This window comes from Ziziphus jujuba, chromosome 8 (genome assembly GCF_031755915.1).
Source record: "Ziziphus jujuba cultivar Dongzao chromosome 8, ASM3175591v1".
Classification (NCBI taxonomy): domain Eukaryota; kingdom Viridiplantae; phylum Streptophyta; class Magnoliopsida; order Rosales; family Rhamnaceae; genus Ziziphus; species Ziziphus jujuba.
In genome coordinates this window covers 15,406,202-15,424,157 of record NC_083386.1, presented here as the reverse complement: position 1 = coordinate 15,424,157, position 17,956 = coordinate 15,406,202, and the positions used below count along the sequence as shown (strand labels likewise).

The 17,956-nt window shown below is 30.4% G+C and overlaps 1 protein-coding gene and 1 long non-coding RNA gene across 11 annotated transcripts; both read left to right on the top strand.

Annotated features, from left to right (window-relative positions):
* Window positions 1-1,847: 1,847 nt before the first annotated feature.
* LOC132805071 (uncharacterized) lies at window positions 1,848-2,536 on the top strand. The gene is made up of 2 exons (XM_060819832.1): window positions 1,848-1,912; window positions 2,050-2,536. The coding sequence occupies exons 1-2, from the start codon at window positions 1,848-1,850 to the stop codon at window positions 2,534-2,536; spliced, it is 552 nt and encodes a 183-aa protein (XP_060675815.1).
* A 3,371-nt stretch (window positions 2,537-5,907) lies between these two features.
* LOC107421461 (uncharacterized) lies at window positions 5,908-11,838 on the top strand. 10 transcript variants are annotated; one of them, XR_009640119.1, is made up of 8 exons: window positions 5,910-6,181; window positions 6,280-6,351; window positions 7,051-7,173; window positions 8,178-8,247; window positions 9,534-9,781; window positions 10,856-11,155; window positions 11,276-11,401; window positions 11,527-11,835. It is a non-coding gene; the product is annotated as an uncharacterized LOC107421461 (long non-coding RNA). The 10 variants fall into 10 exon arrangements; XR_009640122.1 differs by having other exon boundaries at window positions 5,912-6,181; window positions 10,856-10,942; window positions 11,527-11,832; XR_007239989.2 differs by having other exon boundaries at window positions 5,913-6,181; window positions 10,856-10,874; window positions 11,527-11,830.
* The last annotated feature ends 6,118 nt before the right edge of the window (window positions 11,839-17,956 follow it).

Sequence of the window (17,956 nt, the reverse complement as noted above, 5' to 3'; positions counted from 1 at the left end):
AACAAAAAAATTTACTGCTAGTGAAGAAGTGTGGGAGGACTATTTTAAGGTAAGCTTTCTTCTATTTAAAATATATATATACAAAAAAATAATGAATATTAATAATAGTAATTTTTTATACATTGTCTATTGCTTGTTTCTATAACATACTAATGCTAATTGTACTTTTGTTTCTTGTTAGTCTCATCCTACCCATAAAAGTTATCGTACAGACACTTTTGCTGATTATGAAGATTTGAGAATTGCAATTGGAAATGGAGCAGCAACTGGAAGACATTCAATTGGATTAGGAGAGAAAACTAATGCAAGAATATTTGACTTAGAAGAAAATAGAGGTGGTGATTTAAACAACTTGACATATGATCTCACGGCTGAGACATTCATACCAAGTGATATACAAGAAACTTCACTACAGTCTCCAACTTTAGGCAATTTTTCTTCATCATTACCTTTTCAGAACACGCATTCAAAGGTTCCTCCAACAACAAGAAAAAGAAATAGAATGGACTTTGATGGAAAATCTAGTTCTTTTGAAACAAACAGGTGACAAGCAATAGTATTGGAGAAGATTAATCAAAGTATTAACAAGTTGAATCAAAGTATTGATTCAATTGATACTAGAGATTATAGTTGTTGGGATATTATCAAGGAGATTCCAAATTTGGATAAGTAAGCTCAATATAAGGCATTGAAATTGTTAAATACTAAAGCAAAGAAGATTGAGTTCTTCAAAATGACACCCCAAGAGCGTTTCAACTGGATTAACTTTGAATTGCAAAATTGAGTAATTTTAAAATGTATTGTTTTAAGGATGTTATTTTTATTTTGAGTATCTAACTTATTATTATTATTTTTTTGGTTAGTATAAAATAGTAATAGAATGAATTTGACTTGTTTTTTATATATATGATTATTATGAATATGCATTTAAATTCTTTTTTAGATCTTTGATAATTGGTTGATTATTTTTTTCATTATTTTTTGAGTTATTATTAAGCTTAACACGTGTACTAAAATAATGAGCTTATTTTTTAATAAATTTTCATGCTTTTTTTTTTAATAATTTGATTAGGAGGCTTCATTTACAATGTCTTATTCCAATATAGACAAAGAAGAAATAGTAGAGGAAAAGATGGAAGAAGAAGAGTATGAAGAAGAATTGCAGGAAAAAGTTAAAAATTCTTTGATAGCTATTAGAGAAATTCTCTAGGTACTACATGAACTGATAGTTAACACATTTAGTAATCATGTTCAACGTCCATTATCCAGAAGATCAAAAATGTTAATTGGATACGACTATGTACAAAAAATATTAAATGAGGTCTATAGTATCCTGATGTGTTTCTAAAGTTATGTAACATCATTAGAGAAAAAACATTACTATATGATACAAGATTTATTTGTGTTGAAGAGAAGCTTGCAACATTTTTACTTACTATTGGCCAAAAATCTCGATATTGTTTGATTTGTAAAACATTTGGACGGTCACAATTTACCACTAGTCAAAGTTTTAACAAGATTTTGAGGGCGTTGAACACAATCGCAATAGATTTGATGGCTAAACCTGCAGTAACAGTGCTAGAAAAAATTAGAGAAAGTACAATAAGTGATTTTTTTTAGTATTAATTATTATTATTGTTATTGTTTTTTTTTTTTTAAACTATTAACTTGTTGTAATTCTTATAACCTATTCTATATTATTTTTATAAGTATAAGATTGCATAGGAGCTATTGACGGCACTCATATTCCTGTAATGGTACGATGACGTGATGTAAGCAGTTACCGTAATCGTCATGGAATAATTTCACAAAATGTTTTAGCAGCTTGCAACTTTGATTTAGAATTTATGTATGTGCTTAGTTGGTGGGAAGGATCTGCTCATGATTCAAAAGTATTAAATGATACTCTATCAAGGAGGAATGGACTTAAAGCACCACAAGGTATTTATATATTTATTTATTCATGTATTTATTATTATTCTTACTTTTTTTTTCTAATTATACATGTTACGTATTGCTTACTAATTATACAAGTATTATATGGTTAGGTAAAGTTTTTTTGGTGGATTGTGGATTTCCAAATCGATGTCAATTTTTGGCTCCTTTTCAATTTATTCGTTATCATCTTCAAGATTTTTTAGGTCAAGGTCGTGACCCTGAAACTCCAAATAAATTATTCAATCATCGTCATGCTTCACTGAGAAATACAATTGAGAGAATATTTGGTATATTTAAATCACAGTTTACAATTTTCAAAATAGCTCCTCCATTTCCATTTGATACACAAGTAGAATTAGTTTTAGCTTGTGTAGGATTACATAACTTTTTGCGCAAAGAGTGTCATGCTGATGAGTTTCCAGAAGAACAAGATGATGAAGGTTCATCATCTTTAGCAATACCGGTTAATGAGGAGGATGATTCTAAACCAATTATTAAGACTCAAGAAGAACAAAGAGAGCATGCAAATCAATGGAGAGATGCTATAGGTGCTAATATGTGGAATGATGTTGAACATTTTAATGATAATGAACAATAGATTTTTTTTTTTTACACATAACAATGAGATTGTTGGTATTTTAAAAAAATGAATATTAGATGTTTTTATTATCTGTTAGTAGTAATGGATTGTTCGTTTAATTTTTGATAATTTTCTCATTTTCATTTTTAAGTAGATTATACTTTTTATGGTTATATTATAAATATTTTTAAAAGTCGTTAAAAGTCATTAAAATGAAAGTCTATGAAAGCCTATCATACTTTTATAAACTTTATTTAAATCCATTAAAATCCATAAAAATCTATCACTTAAAAAAAAATCATTAAAAGTCATTACAACTAGAAATTGAATGCACCCTCTTAAATTCATGCGATTTTTGGGGAGGGGGGGGGGGGGGGGGGGGTAGCACACCTGGCAGATTCTTAGCTCTTTCTTTCTTTGGGGGGGGGGGGGGGGGGGGGGTAGTGAGGTGTGTTGATAGGTTCAGAATTTCAAAGCAATGAAAAGGAAGAGGTAGAAAAGGAAGGAACTCCCCTGTTTCGGTTATAGAAGAACAGAGAAATATTCTAGAGAGAGAGACTAGAGAGAGAAAGTTAGAGAGAAGGTTAATAAACTTTATCTGATGCCCTATTTCATTCCTACGGTACAATATATATACCCCTACATAACAAGAATCAAGAAATGGCTTCCAAAATATTCGGCCCCACTACTACCACTAACTGCCCCTACCCACAATACGGCCATGCCTACAACTGAAATAACAACTAAACAAAATAACAATAATATATTAACTAATTTTATTCTATCCACTACTAAAGATAATAGCACCAGTATTAGACCCATTCTTAACAGCCCCACAATCCCACTAATTGGCCATGTAAGACCTGCATGGGCCATGCAACCAATGTGACCCAACATTCTCCCCCCCTTAAGACTCCTTGTCCTCAAGGAGGAAATCTGGATAGGTGCGCACAAACCGCCATGCATTTTCCCATGTAGCGTCTTCCTCAGGCAGCCCTTGTCACTTGATTAGCACTTCTGTTTTTGGCCGATAATGACCCTTTTGTGTCACTCGGCGGTCAAGGCCAGCTTCTGGCCGAGGCAAAATCGTAGCTTCATCCGAAATTGGTGGCAGTTGCTGTGAAACCACTGGCAATTTCCCCATGTGTTTGCGTAAGAGACTCACATGAAATACATTGTGAATTTTTGACCCTGGTGGCAACGCCAACTTGTAAGCTACGGTACCCACACGCTCCAGCACCTCATAAGGCCCGTAAAAACGTGGGGCAAGCTTGAGTGATGCTCGAAAAGCTACCGAGGTTTGCCGATACGGTTGGAACTTAAGATACACAAAATCCCCCACTACAAAAGCTACCTCACAACGGTGCCGATCAGCAAAAATCTTCATCCATTCTTCTTTTTCCTTTGCAAATAAAATATATATATATATATATCTCTCAAAAGGCGCTTCCTTTTCTCCTTCCTTTTTTTTTTTTTTAAGGTTTTTTTTCATTATTCTTCTTCTTCAATTTCTTTTTATGGCACTACAAGAAAATGAGCCTTTAGTGACGAAATTTTTACCGACGATTAAATTTTTGTTGCCAAAGAGATCATTACCAGCAAAAAACGTATTCCTCGGTAAAAACTATACTTTTTGCGACGAAAAAGTAAAATTGTCGGCAAATGTTACATTTTTACCGAGGAAAGTTCAATTTTGCCGGTATTGGATTGCCTTTTACCGACGATTACTTAATGTTGTTGGCAAAACATAACATTTACCGACGAAATAAAAATTCGTCGGAAAAAGTCATAGCCGACAAATTTAGATATTGTCAGTAAAAACCAAACAATTACCGACGAAATTAAATTAGTTGACAAAAAAGGTACCTTTCAGTGACAATTAGAATTTTCTCGGCAAAAGGTATGTGAGTTATTACACCTTTTACCATCCAGCAACACAATTGTTGGTAAAAGGTGAATCCAAAATATATATTTTTGAATTATTATTATTATTATTATTTAGTAAATCTGTGTATTTTATTTGTTTCTAATTAATATATACTATATCTTTAAATTTTGGTTTGGAGGTAGTAAAAAAAAGAAAAAAAAATTGCCGACAAAATTTTACATATCTGCCGCATGCTTTGTTTTGGATTTTTAAATTTTTGAACATATAAATTATTTTCTATCCTAACTTGCATTTAATTGTTACCTTTTCTGTATACCTTACTTGTTTTTTGTAATGGAATAAACTTTTTCCAGCAAATTTAAAAATTTCCTCGGCAAATTTAAGTGTTGCCAATGAAATTTAACAATTTTATGGGTAAAAGTTGTAAATTTTTTTTTTCAAAAAACATATTTTTGGGAAAATTATCATATATTTTTTGTGACATATATGTGTAAATTTTTAATGTTAAAAATTAATTAATTATAATAGTCGCTAGTATTATAATTATATGTAACTATATATTTACACACACACATATATATATATATATATATATATTAGTAGTAGTAATATAAGAGTATTCATTATAAGTTAGTTAATTTATATTTTAACTTGCAAATGATTTTTTATATTCGAAATATTTTATTTTATTACTAATAATGGAATAAACATTTGGGAAAATTGTAGTTTTTGGGGACAATTCCATATATTTATTTTTTAATTTTTGGTTTGGGTTTTTATGACATGTATATGTAAAATTTTTATGTTAAAAAAATTAAATGTGCTGCTAATTAATAAATAGTATTATAATTACATAAAACTATATATAAAGTATTATTATTGTTATTATTAGTAGTAATATTATTTTATAATTAGTAATATATAAATTAAATTGCACCAACATATATACATATATATATATATATAACTAAGTTACTTTTTATTTTAGGTTACAACTAAATTTGGAGTTTCATTACATTCTATGTTGCATTTTAATAGTGGAGAGTACATATATTTGTTACATTGTATGTATTCTATTTTTTAAAAATATTTGTGGATGAAATATATATTTTATTTATTTGGTAAATATATTGCTTTTTTATTCTTTTTTGGGTGTATTTATAAAAAAAAACTTATATATATTATATCAGTTGGTCTATGCTGCAGACGGTCCTCATGCCGACCACAATATTAGTGACGGTTTTTCATAATATTGGTGACGATTTTCTAAAAACTGTCGTTAATACTATAAAAAATCGTTACTAATACTGCGATACTCATGCGGACCGTCCTCACCATAGAATTTTCATATATTATATATTTTTAATTGTTTGAAACATTTGCCAACGAAATATATTTTCCTTAGAAAAATTTCTATTTCCGAGAAATTGATAAAATTTGACGGTAAGTACTTTGTGTTTTTGGCGAGAATTTTAACATATTCGCAGGCAGTAGATAATAAATTTTCGCGCCTGCCTATCCCGCCTCACTGTCCCGCCAGTCCTAATGTGTAAACATAATCAAAATACTTGATTTAACCCATTATTTTTCTCTCCATCTCCGTTGCATCTCCTTTTCCTTCTCCTATCTTTTTTTATTTTTTTTTAATTTTTTTTAATTTTTTTAATTTTTTTAATTTTTAATTTTTTTTCTGTCAAAATCATTTTCCAAAGGTTGCATCTCCGTTGCAAACCCACTTTCTTCCCTCAAGACCAGCTGCTCTCTGCATCTCCAAAGTTAAAGCAAACCCATTTTCTTCTTCGAATCTCACTTTGAATTCCTCCTCGAATTTCTCTTTGATTTTCTTTTTCTTTTTCTTTTTCTTTTTTTGCAGGTGGTGGTCGCCGATTGATCTGCTGGTTGTCGTTTAAAGGTGTTCTGGTCCCTGGTTGTTGCCGTTCTGCAGGTTGGTGTTGCTCTGTTTTTTTTTTTTTGTCTTTTTTTTTTTTTTTTTTTTTTTTTTTTTTTTTTTTTTTTTTAAGGATATTGCTATGAGCCCTTTCTGTTTGGTGATGTAGATATGATAATATCTAATTTATCTATTTACTTTTTTCACTTTTTGTTTATCAATATGCTTATATTTCATTGTGGAAAGGAACAGAGCTTGCTCCTAGTTTCTGTTAATTTGTGGGATGGGAATCAGTAAGAGTACAGGGGGAAAAACGACCCCGGAAAATTTGTGTACAGAAAAACTTAAGTATTTTTAGTTTAAATATATTTTTGAGTGGCTATTGAGCGAGTAGATAAGGTGGGAAAACAGAGTTTCTATGCCTATCAAACCCGAAACAATGGCAGTACTTTCATCTACCATAACATCATCTTCTCTCATTCCTGCTAGACTTGTAACACAAAATCATCATACTCTGCAGCCCCTTTTTTGCTATCCTATTTGGCCTCGCAACGCCTCCAAAATTCGTGTCTCTGTTAGGGTCCAAGCCGCAAAACCTCCTGCCCGAGTATGTTGCTTTTCTGTGGGTTTTTTTTTATTATTTTTCTATTTTTTTTATTTTTTTCCATTTATGAGCTGGGCTTTTTTTTTTTCTTTATCATATTCAATATTTGCATTATATGGGAGTTAATTAACAAAAGGGTTTCTGTATCTCAGGTGGAAGTGCCAAAAGTAGTGCCAAAATTCAATCCCTCGTTTCTTGGGTTCACCAAGACTGCTGAAATTTGGAATCCTAGAGCTTGTATGATTGGTCTTGTTGGAATCATCGTTGTAGAATTGGTGGGTTTCAATGTCATTTTTATTTTTATTTGTCTGGTTTTTAGTTACTGAATAGGCAATCAACAAAGAAGTTTGCTTCATTTTGTAAATATTCAGCATAATTGTGAATGCTTTATTGCTGTTGACAGAACTAGTAATGTTTCAGCTATTTCACATTGGAGATAAAATAAGTTATCCTTCCACAGCCTTGGTGCTCTTCTGGTGTTATTATTATTTTTTTTGACTAGTAACATTCAAGTATCGTTATAGGACTTTGTGCACTGGTTTTTCAAATACTAAAATATCTTTTGGTTTCCTACAAGTTTAGGTGGTTTCAGTGAGAAACGAATTTTTGTATGTGCTGTTTCATTTTAAGCTGAAAGGACATGACCCCTCTCTTATTCACAGGCTCACATCTTCCTTGTTAATTCATGTAGAGCACGTTGGCGTAGAAGTGGTTGAGTGTGCTTGTGTTATTGAATTGCCTGAGCTAAAGTTATGGTGCTTTATCTGGTTGATGTAATTAAAAATTGTGAGCTTTCCCACCTTTAGTTTTGTGGAAATCATGTCATGGAATGTATTCATGAATATCTGGGATCGAGTGATTCTTGACTGCTCCATTTTGTCTTTATTACTTGTGGTGCATATCATATTACATTAAGGATTTGGTTTTGTGGAGCTTCTCTGTTGGGTAACAAATTTGTTAATATTTCTTCAATTATATATTTTTCTGAAATAGTTGATTAACAATACTACTTACGCATGCTTCTTGTGGAACTGAAATTATACAAGGTTTTCCGTCCAGCGTACTTCCATAAATTGTATATCTGCGTTGGTTCGGCTTAAGTATAATGATTGCTTTATGAAGATAAATAAAATGCAATACCACTATCTATTAGATATAAGGCCAATTAGATATAAGGTTACGATCCTGTGTTATAATGCTTACTGCTTAATCTTGTTGCTCAATCAATCTACCGTGAATTTTACTGACTCTTTCATTGGTGGTGTTATCATGTGATTAGGCATAGAGAAGTGGACTGGGTATAAGCTTCATAGCCACAATTATGCATTCCTGAACCATTTGAAGGCCAGGTATGTACAGTATACAACAATTTTGTTACTTTCCCATGCATGCCTCACCTTGTTGTTCTGCTTCTTTCATGATTTTGTATTCATTGATTATCCGTTTGAAGGCTAAATGAGTTTACAATTATAGGAATTTTCTACAGGTCTTCTTCTAATCTTATGAGTATCCAAATAGTAACACACTGTCCATTAGCCAAGAAGAAAGTATCAATGCTTTGATTAGTTGTTTCCTTAGATATCTAAAGTGTACAAAAAAATTATGGTCTAAAAATTAGCCTTCATAAATTCGGACAAGTTATACTCAAAATAACAACAATACCAAAATAACAACAATATATATTGTTATATATATACATATAACTATATATATAATTATAATATATAGTTACATAAATTTTTCTTTAAAAAATTAACAACAATACCAAAATTTTGAGAAGGTAAAATACATATATTGATAATCAGATACAAAGATGAAAAGGCCAAAAAACTAAAAATGTAAAACAACTGTTTAAACCTTAGGGAGTTTGTTGATATATTACGAAACATCAGGAGCTTTGAAAGATATTAACCATTATGGTAATTATGTAATTGCGAGTATAGCCATTGTGTAGCTATTGGCGAAAAACACTAAATTGATGGTATTGAAACCTGAAGGAATCTAGTCGATATATTACCAAACATTAGGGACATTAGTGTTTTTATCAGTAAGGCATACGAAAGTTCAAAAAGTTGGATCGGTCTTTCAAATCGACTTTCTAGAGAATATGTTGATGGGGTAGCATCATTTATTGAAGTGGCTAAAAAATATTTGGTACAGAAATCTATTATGATTCACAACAGTAGTTGGCTGGATCAAAATATGTTTATTTTAATCCATGATATTAGAGACACATAAAAATTCAACATACAATGATTTTGATACCCAGAGTTAGCCTCAAACTACAAAAATAAAATAATTTGAGCATACTAAGACATGTTATATGCAATTCTCATGGAAAAAACACCCGTTGGTCTTACTTACTCTCTAGAATAGATGAACTTTGCCCTTCTCATTCTTTTGCTGTTCAACATATTGATGAACTTGTTTAGATTAGAACACTACTTGCACATAACGTATACACAAACACTAGGATACATTCATCAAATCAGTATTCTTAATCACTTAACTCTGATAGCATTAACTCTCGGGTTTGTTTATTTAATATTAGTTGCATATAAATAGTTGCTTAAATCAGTATTCTTAATTCTATTTTATTTACATAAATTCTTTTTTGTTTATTTAATATTTCCAGCATCCGATTTGCAAAGCAAAAATGTTAGAGGAGGGACTATTAGCAAAGGAACTACAGCTATGGTTGCAACTATGGGGAGGTTAAAGGTGGAACTAGATTATGCCACAGGGAGGCCCACAAATGACAAGATTTCAAATAAATTAACAAGTGAATGCGGTTATCTAGTTAGGAAGCATACTCCTCTACAAGTTGAGACATGGATGCAGATTGATGAGAATAAAAGAAAAAGAATCAGAGACCTTCTATAGGTTTTTCTAGTTTCTTTCATATTTATGCTAAATACTAAAATATCATCTATATAAACTAAAATAAATTTGTCATGTTTCACCATTCACACAGTTGAACACTTAGTGTTTTTTGACTTAATGATAGACCTATCAATGGCCCTAAACCTCGATGTATGAACTGGATAGGAATTTCATATTCAGGAAGAGCCACTTCAAATCTTTTGCTTGGATTTAGGGCATCATGTAACGTTTAAGAACCATATCAAGTTTAATAATTTTATGCATTTAATCAAATATACAAACAAATATAAAGGTGTTAAGTATTATTTTATCTTCAACATTGACACGCTTTGTATTTTGCCCTGTAAGTGAATGAAAAAACTCCCAACGTTAGCCTATGAATAAGTGCAATCTTTAAAATTAGTCTAATCATGTATTTTCTATAAAGAAATTTTATGAAATTAACAACACACACTGCCCAGAGAGAAATAAACAGAATCAAAAAGTTTTTAATATAGCAGTCCACCATATTATTGCAATCCACACAAATTGCAGAACACCACAAATTGCAAAATCCAATTCATGAATTCTAATAAATAATATAAACTAGTTTCATATACATATTTTCCTTTCTGCGGAAATTCTTGTGGTCCCTTAAGACTCAACTGATGTTTCCTTGCCTTCTTTTCTTCTGTTGGATTTGTATGTAACATGCCACTCCACTAGAAAATTAAATACAAAAAGTAAAAACATAAAAAATTATTACAAACGGCTTGCATGAGATATAATGCATCTCAGCTCTTTGTTGAAGTTTGGATCCCCTTTGGGTAGCAAAAATACTATGTGTGCATGTTGAAATATATATGTGTGTGTATATATATATATGTTGATTTACTAAAATGTATACATAAAGATACTTACCAGATAGGTGATTATTACATATGAAGGCAGAGAATGTTGGAGAGGTATATCTTATCAAATAGGTTATTATTACATAGATACTTGGCTCGCTTATTAATTTATTTGAAAGTTTGCATGAGTAGGTATATCTTTCTATTATTGATATATTAATTCTTTTTTTTTTTTTCTTTGCAGTGTACGCACAATTTTCTCGGTAATTATAACATTGTCGTCAAACACTTTCATCGCTAAGGAATTATGTGCTTCAGCACTATTTTGTTGGTAAACATTTGATTATTGCCGACGAAATACCTTTCGTGACCAAAAAGCATTTTCCCGATGAAGCTATTTTGTCGCTAAAAGCAATTTCCGACGAATAGGGTTTCATTGCTAAAACTCTTTGCCGAGGAAATTGGTTTCGCCGCTAATACTCTTTGCCGAGGAAACAAATTGCGTCGCGAAAAATAGCTTTGTCGACGACATGTAATTTTGACGGTAAATAACTTATTGCCGACAAAATAATTTTTTCGCTACTTACATTTCAAGAATATAAAAATTTGCCATATTTCTGTTGCCAAAAGATTTTACTGACAAGTTTTGGTTTGAGGGAAATAGTTTGTCGCGGCGAATTTTTTTTTTGGTCGGCAAAAGCTTTATCCAAGAAAATCATAAAATTCGTCAGTAAAGACAATTGCAGAGGACACATAGGCGATGAAGTTGCCAACGAATTTATTTTTATTGGTAAAACACATACCGACGATAGTTGAGTTCTTTTTGTTGGTAAAAGCTGAACTTCTTGTAGTGTGGGTTTCTTCATCTTTTTCTGTTTTTTATTTTTTATTTTTTATTTTTATCTTTTGAGGTAGAAAAATATTGAATCATCTAAGGAGAGAGACCATCGTCAAACGATCAATGGCGGGATCAACGTCAGACTTACTAGTGGATGAGTTTGGGTGATGATGACGCAACGAGACTAGTGGCAATGGTTGAAAATTTAACCCAGCCCCATTCTTTGTACTCTAACCATGCTCTTTTTGCCCATTGAATTTTTTTAGATCTACTAAATCTTGAAATACATTTTTACTGTGTAATTTGAAATTGTCATAGTTATTATTATTTAGTTCAAATAATAGTATAGAAACAGAGCAAATTGTGGACTAGTACAAGTTTGAAAGGTTCTTCCTTTTTTATTTTACTTTTTTCTTGGATTGGACTTGGGAATTGAAAAATTGGGAGTAATCACAAAGACAAGCAGAGAAATTATGTTTGCATTATAAGAAAAAATTTGAATGAATGAGTGAAGGGAAATCTGTAAAATCTATGCATAAATTATATCAGCTTGATCTCTTTTCTTTAAGTTTTATTCTTTTATTTTAATTTTTAATTGTTATTTTTTTTTTTTGGGAAAACAACATCTGTTGGAACTTGGAAGAATATTTTTTTATTCAATTTTTCTATATCTATACATTTTATTTTTCTTAGATTTAGATGAAATCGGTTAAAAAGGTTTTTTTTTTTTAATTTTTTTCTATATATAGAAATATATTTTTTTAGAAAGAGATTTTTTATGTTTTACAAAGAAAGAGATTTTTTTGGACTCATTTAAAAAAAAAATAGTAATATTGATGCGAATCCGCCCGAGACCATTCAATCGACAACCCACTGGGGTGCTGATCCAATACAGATGAAGGTGGGGCCAATTACTAAAGCCCAAGTCAAGAAGTTCAAGGACAATCTTGTTGTCTTTATCCAAGGAATAAGTCATAATAAAGAGGGGTTGTCCATATCTAAAGAACTAAGGCTTGTTTTACTCATACAATCAATAGAAGCCAAAACGGGCCCGGGTGACGCTTTTAGTGCCAATATGGAGGTCGGATTGTATGAATTGGATGCCCATTCTTATGGGTTCAATTCATATGGTGGATGAGTCATAGAAACCAGCCAAAGCAGCTTCAAAGCCGAACAACATAGTGGTTTGCGCACAAGGGGAAGAAAGGCCAAAATTTGCTGTATTCTTTGCTGGCTTTACTGTATTAGCCTTTTCTCATATTTCTAAGCAAAGGCAACGTGAGGAGCTTCATAATAAGCTTATTTGGCATTCCACAAAGACTATTGAAGCTATTTGGAGTCCAATTAGGTCAAAGAAGGGTCATTATCAACCTAGCCAAAAATTACCATATTTAGTTTCTTAATTTGTTTTTACTTTTTTTGTTTTAGGAAACTATCTTTAATTTTGGATTTGTATTTATTTACTTTTTGAACAAATAAGTTTAGGAAAGTTTTTATTTTATTATTTTGTTTGTAAATTAATTAATTCTTAATTGAAAATAAGGGAATTAATTAATTAGATTAGGAAAAGGAAAGATTCGGTCAAGCTAGAACTCTTCATTGTGTGGCCAGTTTTTCCTAGGGTTTTTAGGGTTTATTTTGTTTCTTTCAAAGTCTATTTAAAGGATTATTTTTCAATAAGAATACAACTTTGATTTGATTAAGAAAATACCTGTGAGATTAATTATCTTTTTGTTATTTGAGAACACCTAAAACACCATTAGAGAATTGGTTGTTTTAGCTTGACTTATCAATAGGTTTTCCATCTCCTATTATGGTGTCTACATTATACCAAGGTTTTTAACCACAAGTTGGTTAGGGGTTGAGGTCAATTCCATTAGAACTTGAACTTAATTAAGATCCAGACTAATATAATACAGGTTTAGGAGCAGGTCATCCTAGGTTCGTATCAACTATTCCATATAAAATTTTCTATTTCTTATTTTATAAGTCAAATACTTATTTTCTGAAGAAAATATTGTAAATTAAGTTAAATTTTTTAAATATGTAAATGTATAATAAGAAATGAAATATATATATATATATATATACATGCGGAAATTCTATGGTGAGGACGGTCCGCATGAGGACCGTAGTATTAGTGACGGTTTTTTATAGTATTAACGACGGTTTTTTAGAAATCGTTACCAATATTATGAAAAACCGTCACTAATACTGTGGTCCGCATGAGGACCGTCTGCACCATAGACGGACTGTATATACGTGTATACGTATATATGTGTGTGTGTGTGTGTGTGTGTGTGTGTTAAAATATTTTAATGTAGAGTGACAAAGTTATTTGTTTTTCAAGTAAAATATTTACACTAATATATATTAATAATTATGAAACAAATTGTAAATGAATAAAAATAAAAAGGAAATTAATTATTAAGGGTACAAAAATAATTTAAGTGGCCACATAGGACAGAGAAGGGGAAGGTTTCAAACGGCAATCCAATGGTAGGGATTATAGTTGAAATGTTTGAAAGTTTGAGGATTATAATTGAATTAAGACAAACCTCGTATACCACAATTGAAATTTTCCCCATTGATAGATTTTTATTGATTTTTAATAGACTTTATAGAAACAAAATTATATTTCTCATGTAAATAAAAAAATATTAAAAAATAAAATAAATAACTTTGTGCACGGATAACTTTTAAATTTTTGCAGTTTTTTTTATTTATTATTATTCTTTGTGTATAGATTTTGGGTATATAATCTATAAATGTTTTTACTACACATATATCTTTTCATTAAAATTTTGGCTCTATGCAATCCAGATATTATTTACCAATTGAATAATAAGTTTCTGTTTGGCCTATAATTTTTTTTTTCTCTTTTCTTTTTTTTTTTTTATATATATATATATATTTTTGTCATTACAAATATAATTTTTGAATATGATTTTCTAATCCTGATCTTAGTAGAAATTGGATTCTATATATGTATGTACATCTTAATCCTTTTTCAAGTTTAAATTATACATTACTAAAAACAAAATTAACCATATGAATAATTAAACACATTGGATAAATGTAAAAAATTCCATTTACATATTAAAATCTATATATCCAATTTATATATTATTTTATTAAAATGCGGAATAAACAAGTGAAATTTAAATAAATTAGTAAAAAGATAGATATGTAATAGAATTTAAATAGATTATTTTATTTCCATGTCAATCCCATTTTTTATATAAATTATCAATCTAATAACTTTTTTTTGTTTTTTATTACAAAGAAGTAGGGAATGTCACAATGGCCAATGGATAATATGAGAGTACTAGAAAATAAAAAATAAAAAAATTCCCAATTGAGAGAAGGTGGAGCTACAAAAATGATTTGTGGGATTAGTCTAATTGAAGTTATTTCAAAAGTTTTGAGATAAATGGGTCGAAATTTTTTTTAAAAATTGTTTTTATTTTTTATTAAAAATTGTTTTTATTTTTTATTTAAAAGTCAATAAAAGTCTAGGATTTTAAAAATTTGTAAAAAATTGTTTTTATTTTTGATTTACAAATCAATAAAAGTCTAGGATTTTAAAAATCTGTAAAATTCATTGACATGTTAAATACCACATAATTTTTAAAGATATTTAAAAAGTTTTCATTGAATATTTTTTACTTTAAAAATCAGTACTGAACATACCTAAATTGTCAAATTCTAAAAAAGTTTTTTTAAAATCTTAATTGAATATTATTTATTTATTTATTTATTTTTTTGGTTGCATTAATTAAGAGTGAAAGCTAGTAGATATTCAGAAATCATTGTTAACTGAAGATGTAAATTTGGCTACTACCAACTTTATTTCCTAATCTATTTAGCTTTGTTCTCCTGAAATTGGAGTCTACGGGACTCCTTCACGTGGTCTAACAAAGAGTTCGGCCGAAGGAGAATAGCTTGCAAGTTAGGCAGAATTCTGGTTAACCATGAGATTGTTACTCTCTTCTCCGAAGCTAGAGTTATTACTGGTACTATAATGGACCCTCTGACCATGCCCCAGGCATTATTTAGTTGAATCGCTCATTGTTAACTGAAGATGTAGATTTGGCTACTAACAACTTTATTTCCTAATCTATTTAGCCTTGTTCTCCTGAAATTGGAGTCTACCTCAGTAAGTCAAATTAAGATTTTTAGATTTGTGCATTTTAATTTGGAGATTGGATGTAGTTAAAGACGTTAAGGTTGTCCATTTGAGAGATTGTGTAGCCTTATGGAGCTTACTTGTACGTATTCTTTTGCATCAAGTTGAGTAATTTCGGAATTTATAATAATTATATGAACTTGCATCACCAAGGGCTCGGATTTTTTTTTTTTTTATTTATAAGAATATTTCTTTTACAATTATAATAAATTATCCTTATTTCAATATTTTGAATTCATAATTTCTATATATAGATGTGAATGTCTTATCCATTGATCTTATCTCATTAAACAAGAGCTCGAATTTGATGAAGTTGCATAGAATCTGACCTTACCACTGATGTGTAGTTTATTGGAGAAAACATTTTTGTCAAGAAAAACTTTAACCCAAGGACTAGTCCTGGCTAGAAATCATGGTTTTGGGGGTATTTGCCTGCAGTACTCGTTACCTTTTTCTTGAATGTACTGGACAGAGCAGCTCATCCTTCAAGACCAATGGTCACTTCTCATGGAAACATAATAGAATTTTACACAAAAAAAAAAAAAAAAAAGGAAAAAGCAAAACAAAACAAAACAAAACAAAACAAAAGGCATATTAGAAATATCGAAACAAGTAATCCTAATTCGAAATACGCTTTAAAAAACTATCCAACTGATGCCCAGTTTAACACTTTCATTCCCATTTCTGGCCAAGCGAGCATGTGATCACAATTCATAAAAATAATAATAATAATAACAATAATAAAACATTTATTCATGGCTGTTACTGTTTTCTTTGTAGTTAGGTAGAATTTTACTACAGATATTCACAGTTGAGGCAAGGCCAGTATCGGTCATCAGTTAAGAGAAAAATAAATAAATAAATAAAATAAATCACTTGTGATCCACATAAAACCTACTTGATCTGATCATCCGAGGGGTTGAGATTACACATTTGCATAATTTGGAAACTCCAACATTCTTTAAATTGGTAAGTATTCTATCCCTATATATGGGGATTAAAAAATAAAATAAAAAATTTGTATCCCTATATGGCTAATTTCTATCCCTATATCGATACACAATTTTTTTTATCTATTTTTTTTATATATATATATTTTTTGTTGTTTAAAAGAAAAAAAAAAGTAGTATGTTATATAATGTGAGTGCATTCATAACATTGAAGTCAAGTAGGTACATTTTCCTGCATTTGGGTCTGCTCACTGATTAGATGCAGTGCAAAACGGTTCTTTTCTTTTCATCACAGCAAAATCAAATCCTGCTTAAAAAGAATTCTGAACAGCTTAAGTTGTACAAAACATTTTACAGCAAAAGTTCTTTTTTTTCTTTTTCTTTTTTTTTTTTTTTTTTTTTTTTTGGTTTTGTTTTCCCCTGTATTCCCTAATTGCTGAGACATTCATGTTCAACTTCAACATGTGAAACACCTGAAAAGACAATCTGAAAAACTTTGATCTCGTTCAGAGCCAATGCATTGAAGAACACTAAGAAAAACATGCTCTTTGCAAGGAATGCAGAGTTTTGAAGAGCTGGTTGGAAATTGGAAGACATCCTCAGCATGGTCAAGCAAAGCCTGGAACAGAGGGTGATTGAGTAAGGTAATCCTGATGACAAATCTCTTGCACTCTTCACCTACATATACTACTAGATGACCCTTCGGAACATCTTTGGGTATGCTGCTCGTATCTCTAATAGTATGGTTTAGTACTCTGCTACTTACTTTTCTGTACTTGCTCAAGAATCTTATGAGAAACTTACCACTCATCTTCACCATCATCATCATCACAATGGCACTGTGTGTTTCAGAGGGATTAGAGAGAGAGAGAGAGAGAGAGAGAGATTTGGATGAGAAAGAATGAAAGCAGAATTGCTTTATATAGATATGCAAAAAAAAACATTAAGATTTTATATATCTACCAAGGATGTGGATTTCCTATTTTAGGGAAGAAAGGAATAGTTCATAATAAATAAATGTTGGGGCAAGTGATGTTATTTACGACATTTTCAATCAAAGAACCGTTGAGCTTTTGATCAAACATAGTCTTAAACCTGTACCCCACAAGGTGAGAATAATTGGAGACATGAATAAAAAAGAGATGGGATGGAGCTGATGGGACAAATTCAATAAAATATATGGAAATTTGCAATTTGCGTAGCATGTTGTCTCCGATATTGTAAAATATATTGGGATAGAGATACATACACTTCGGTTGGATAGCTAGGATGATATTCACTTACTATTTAGTGTTAGATTTGTCCTTCACGTACCCTATAGCTTGAAATCAATATCAACTTCAAATTTTGACCCAACAAAACACAAAA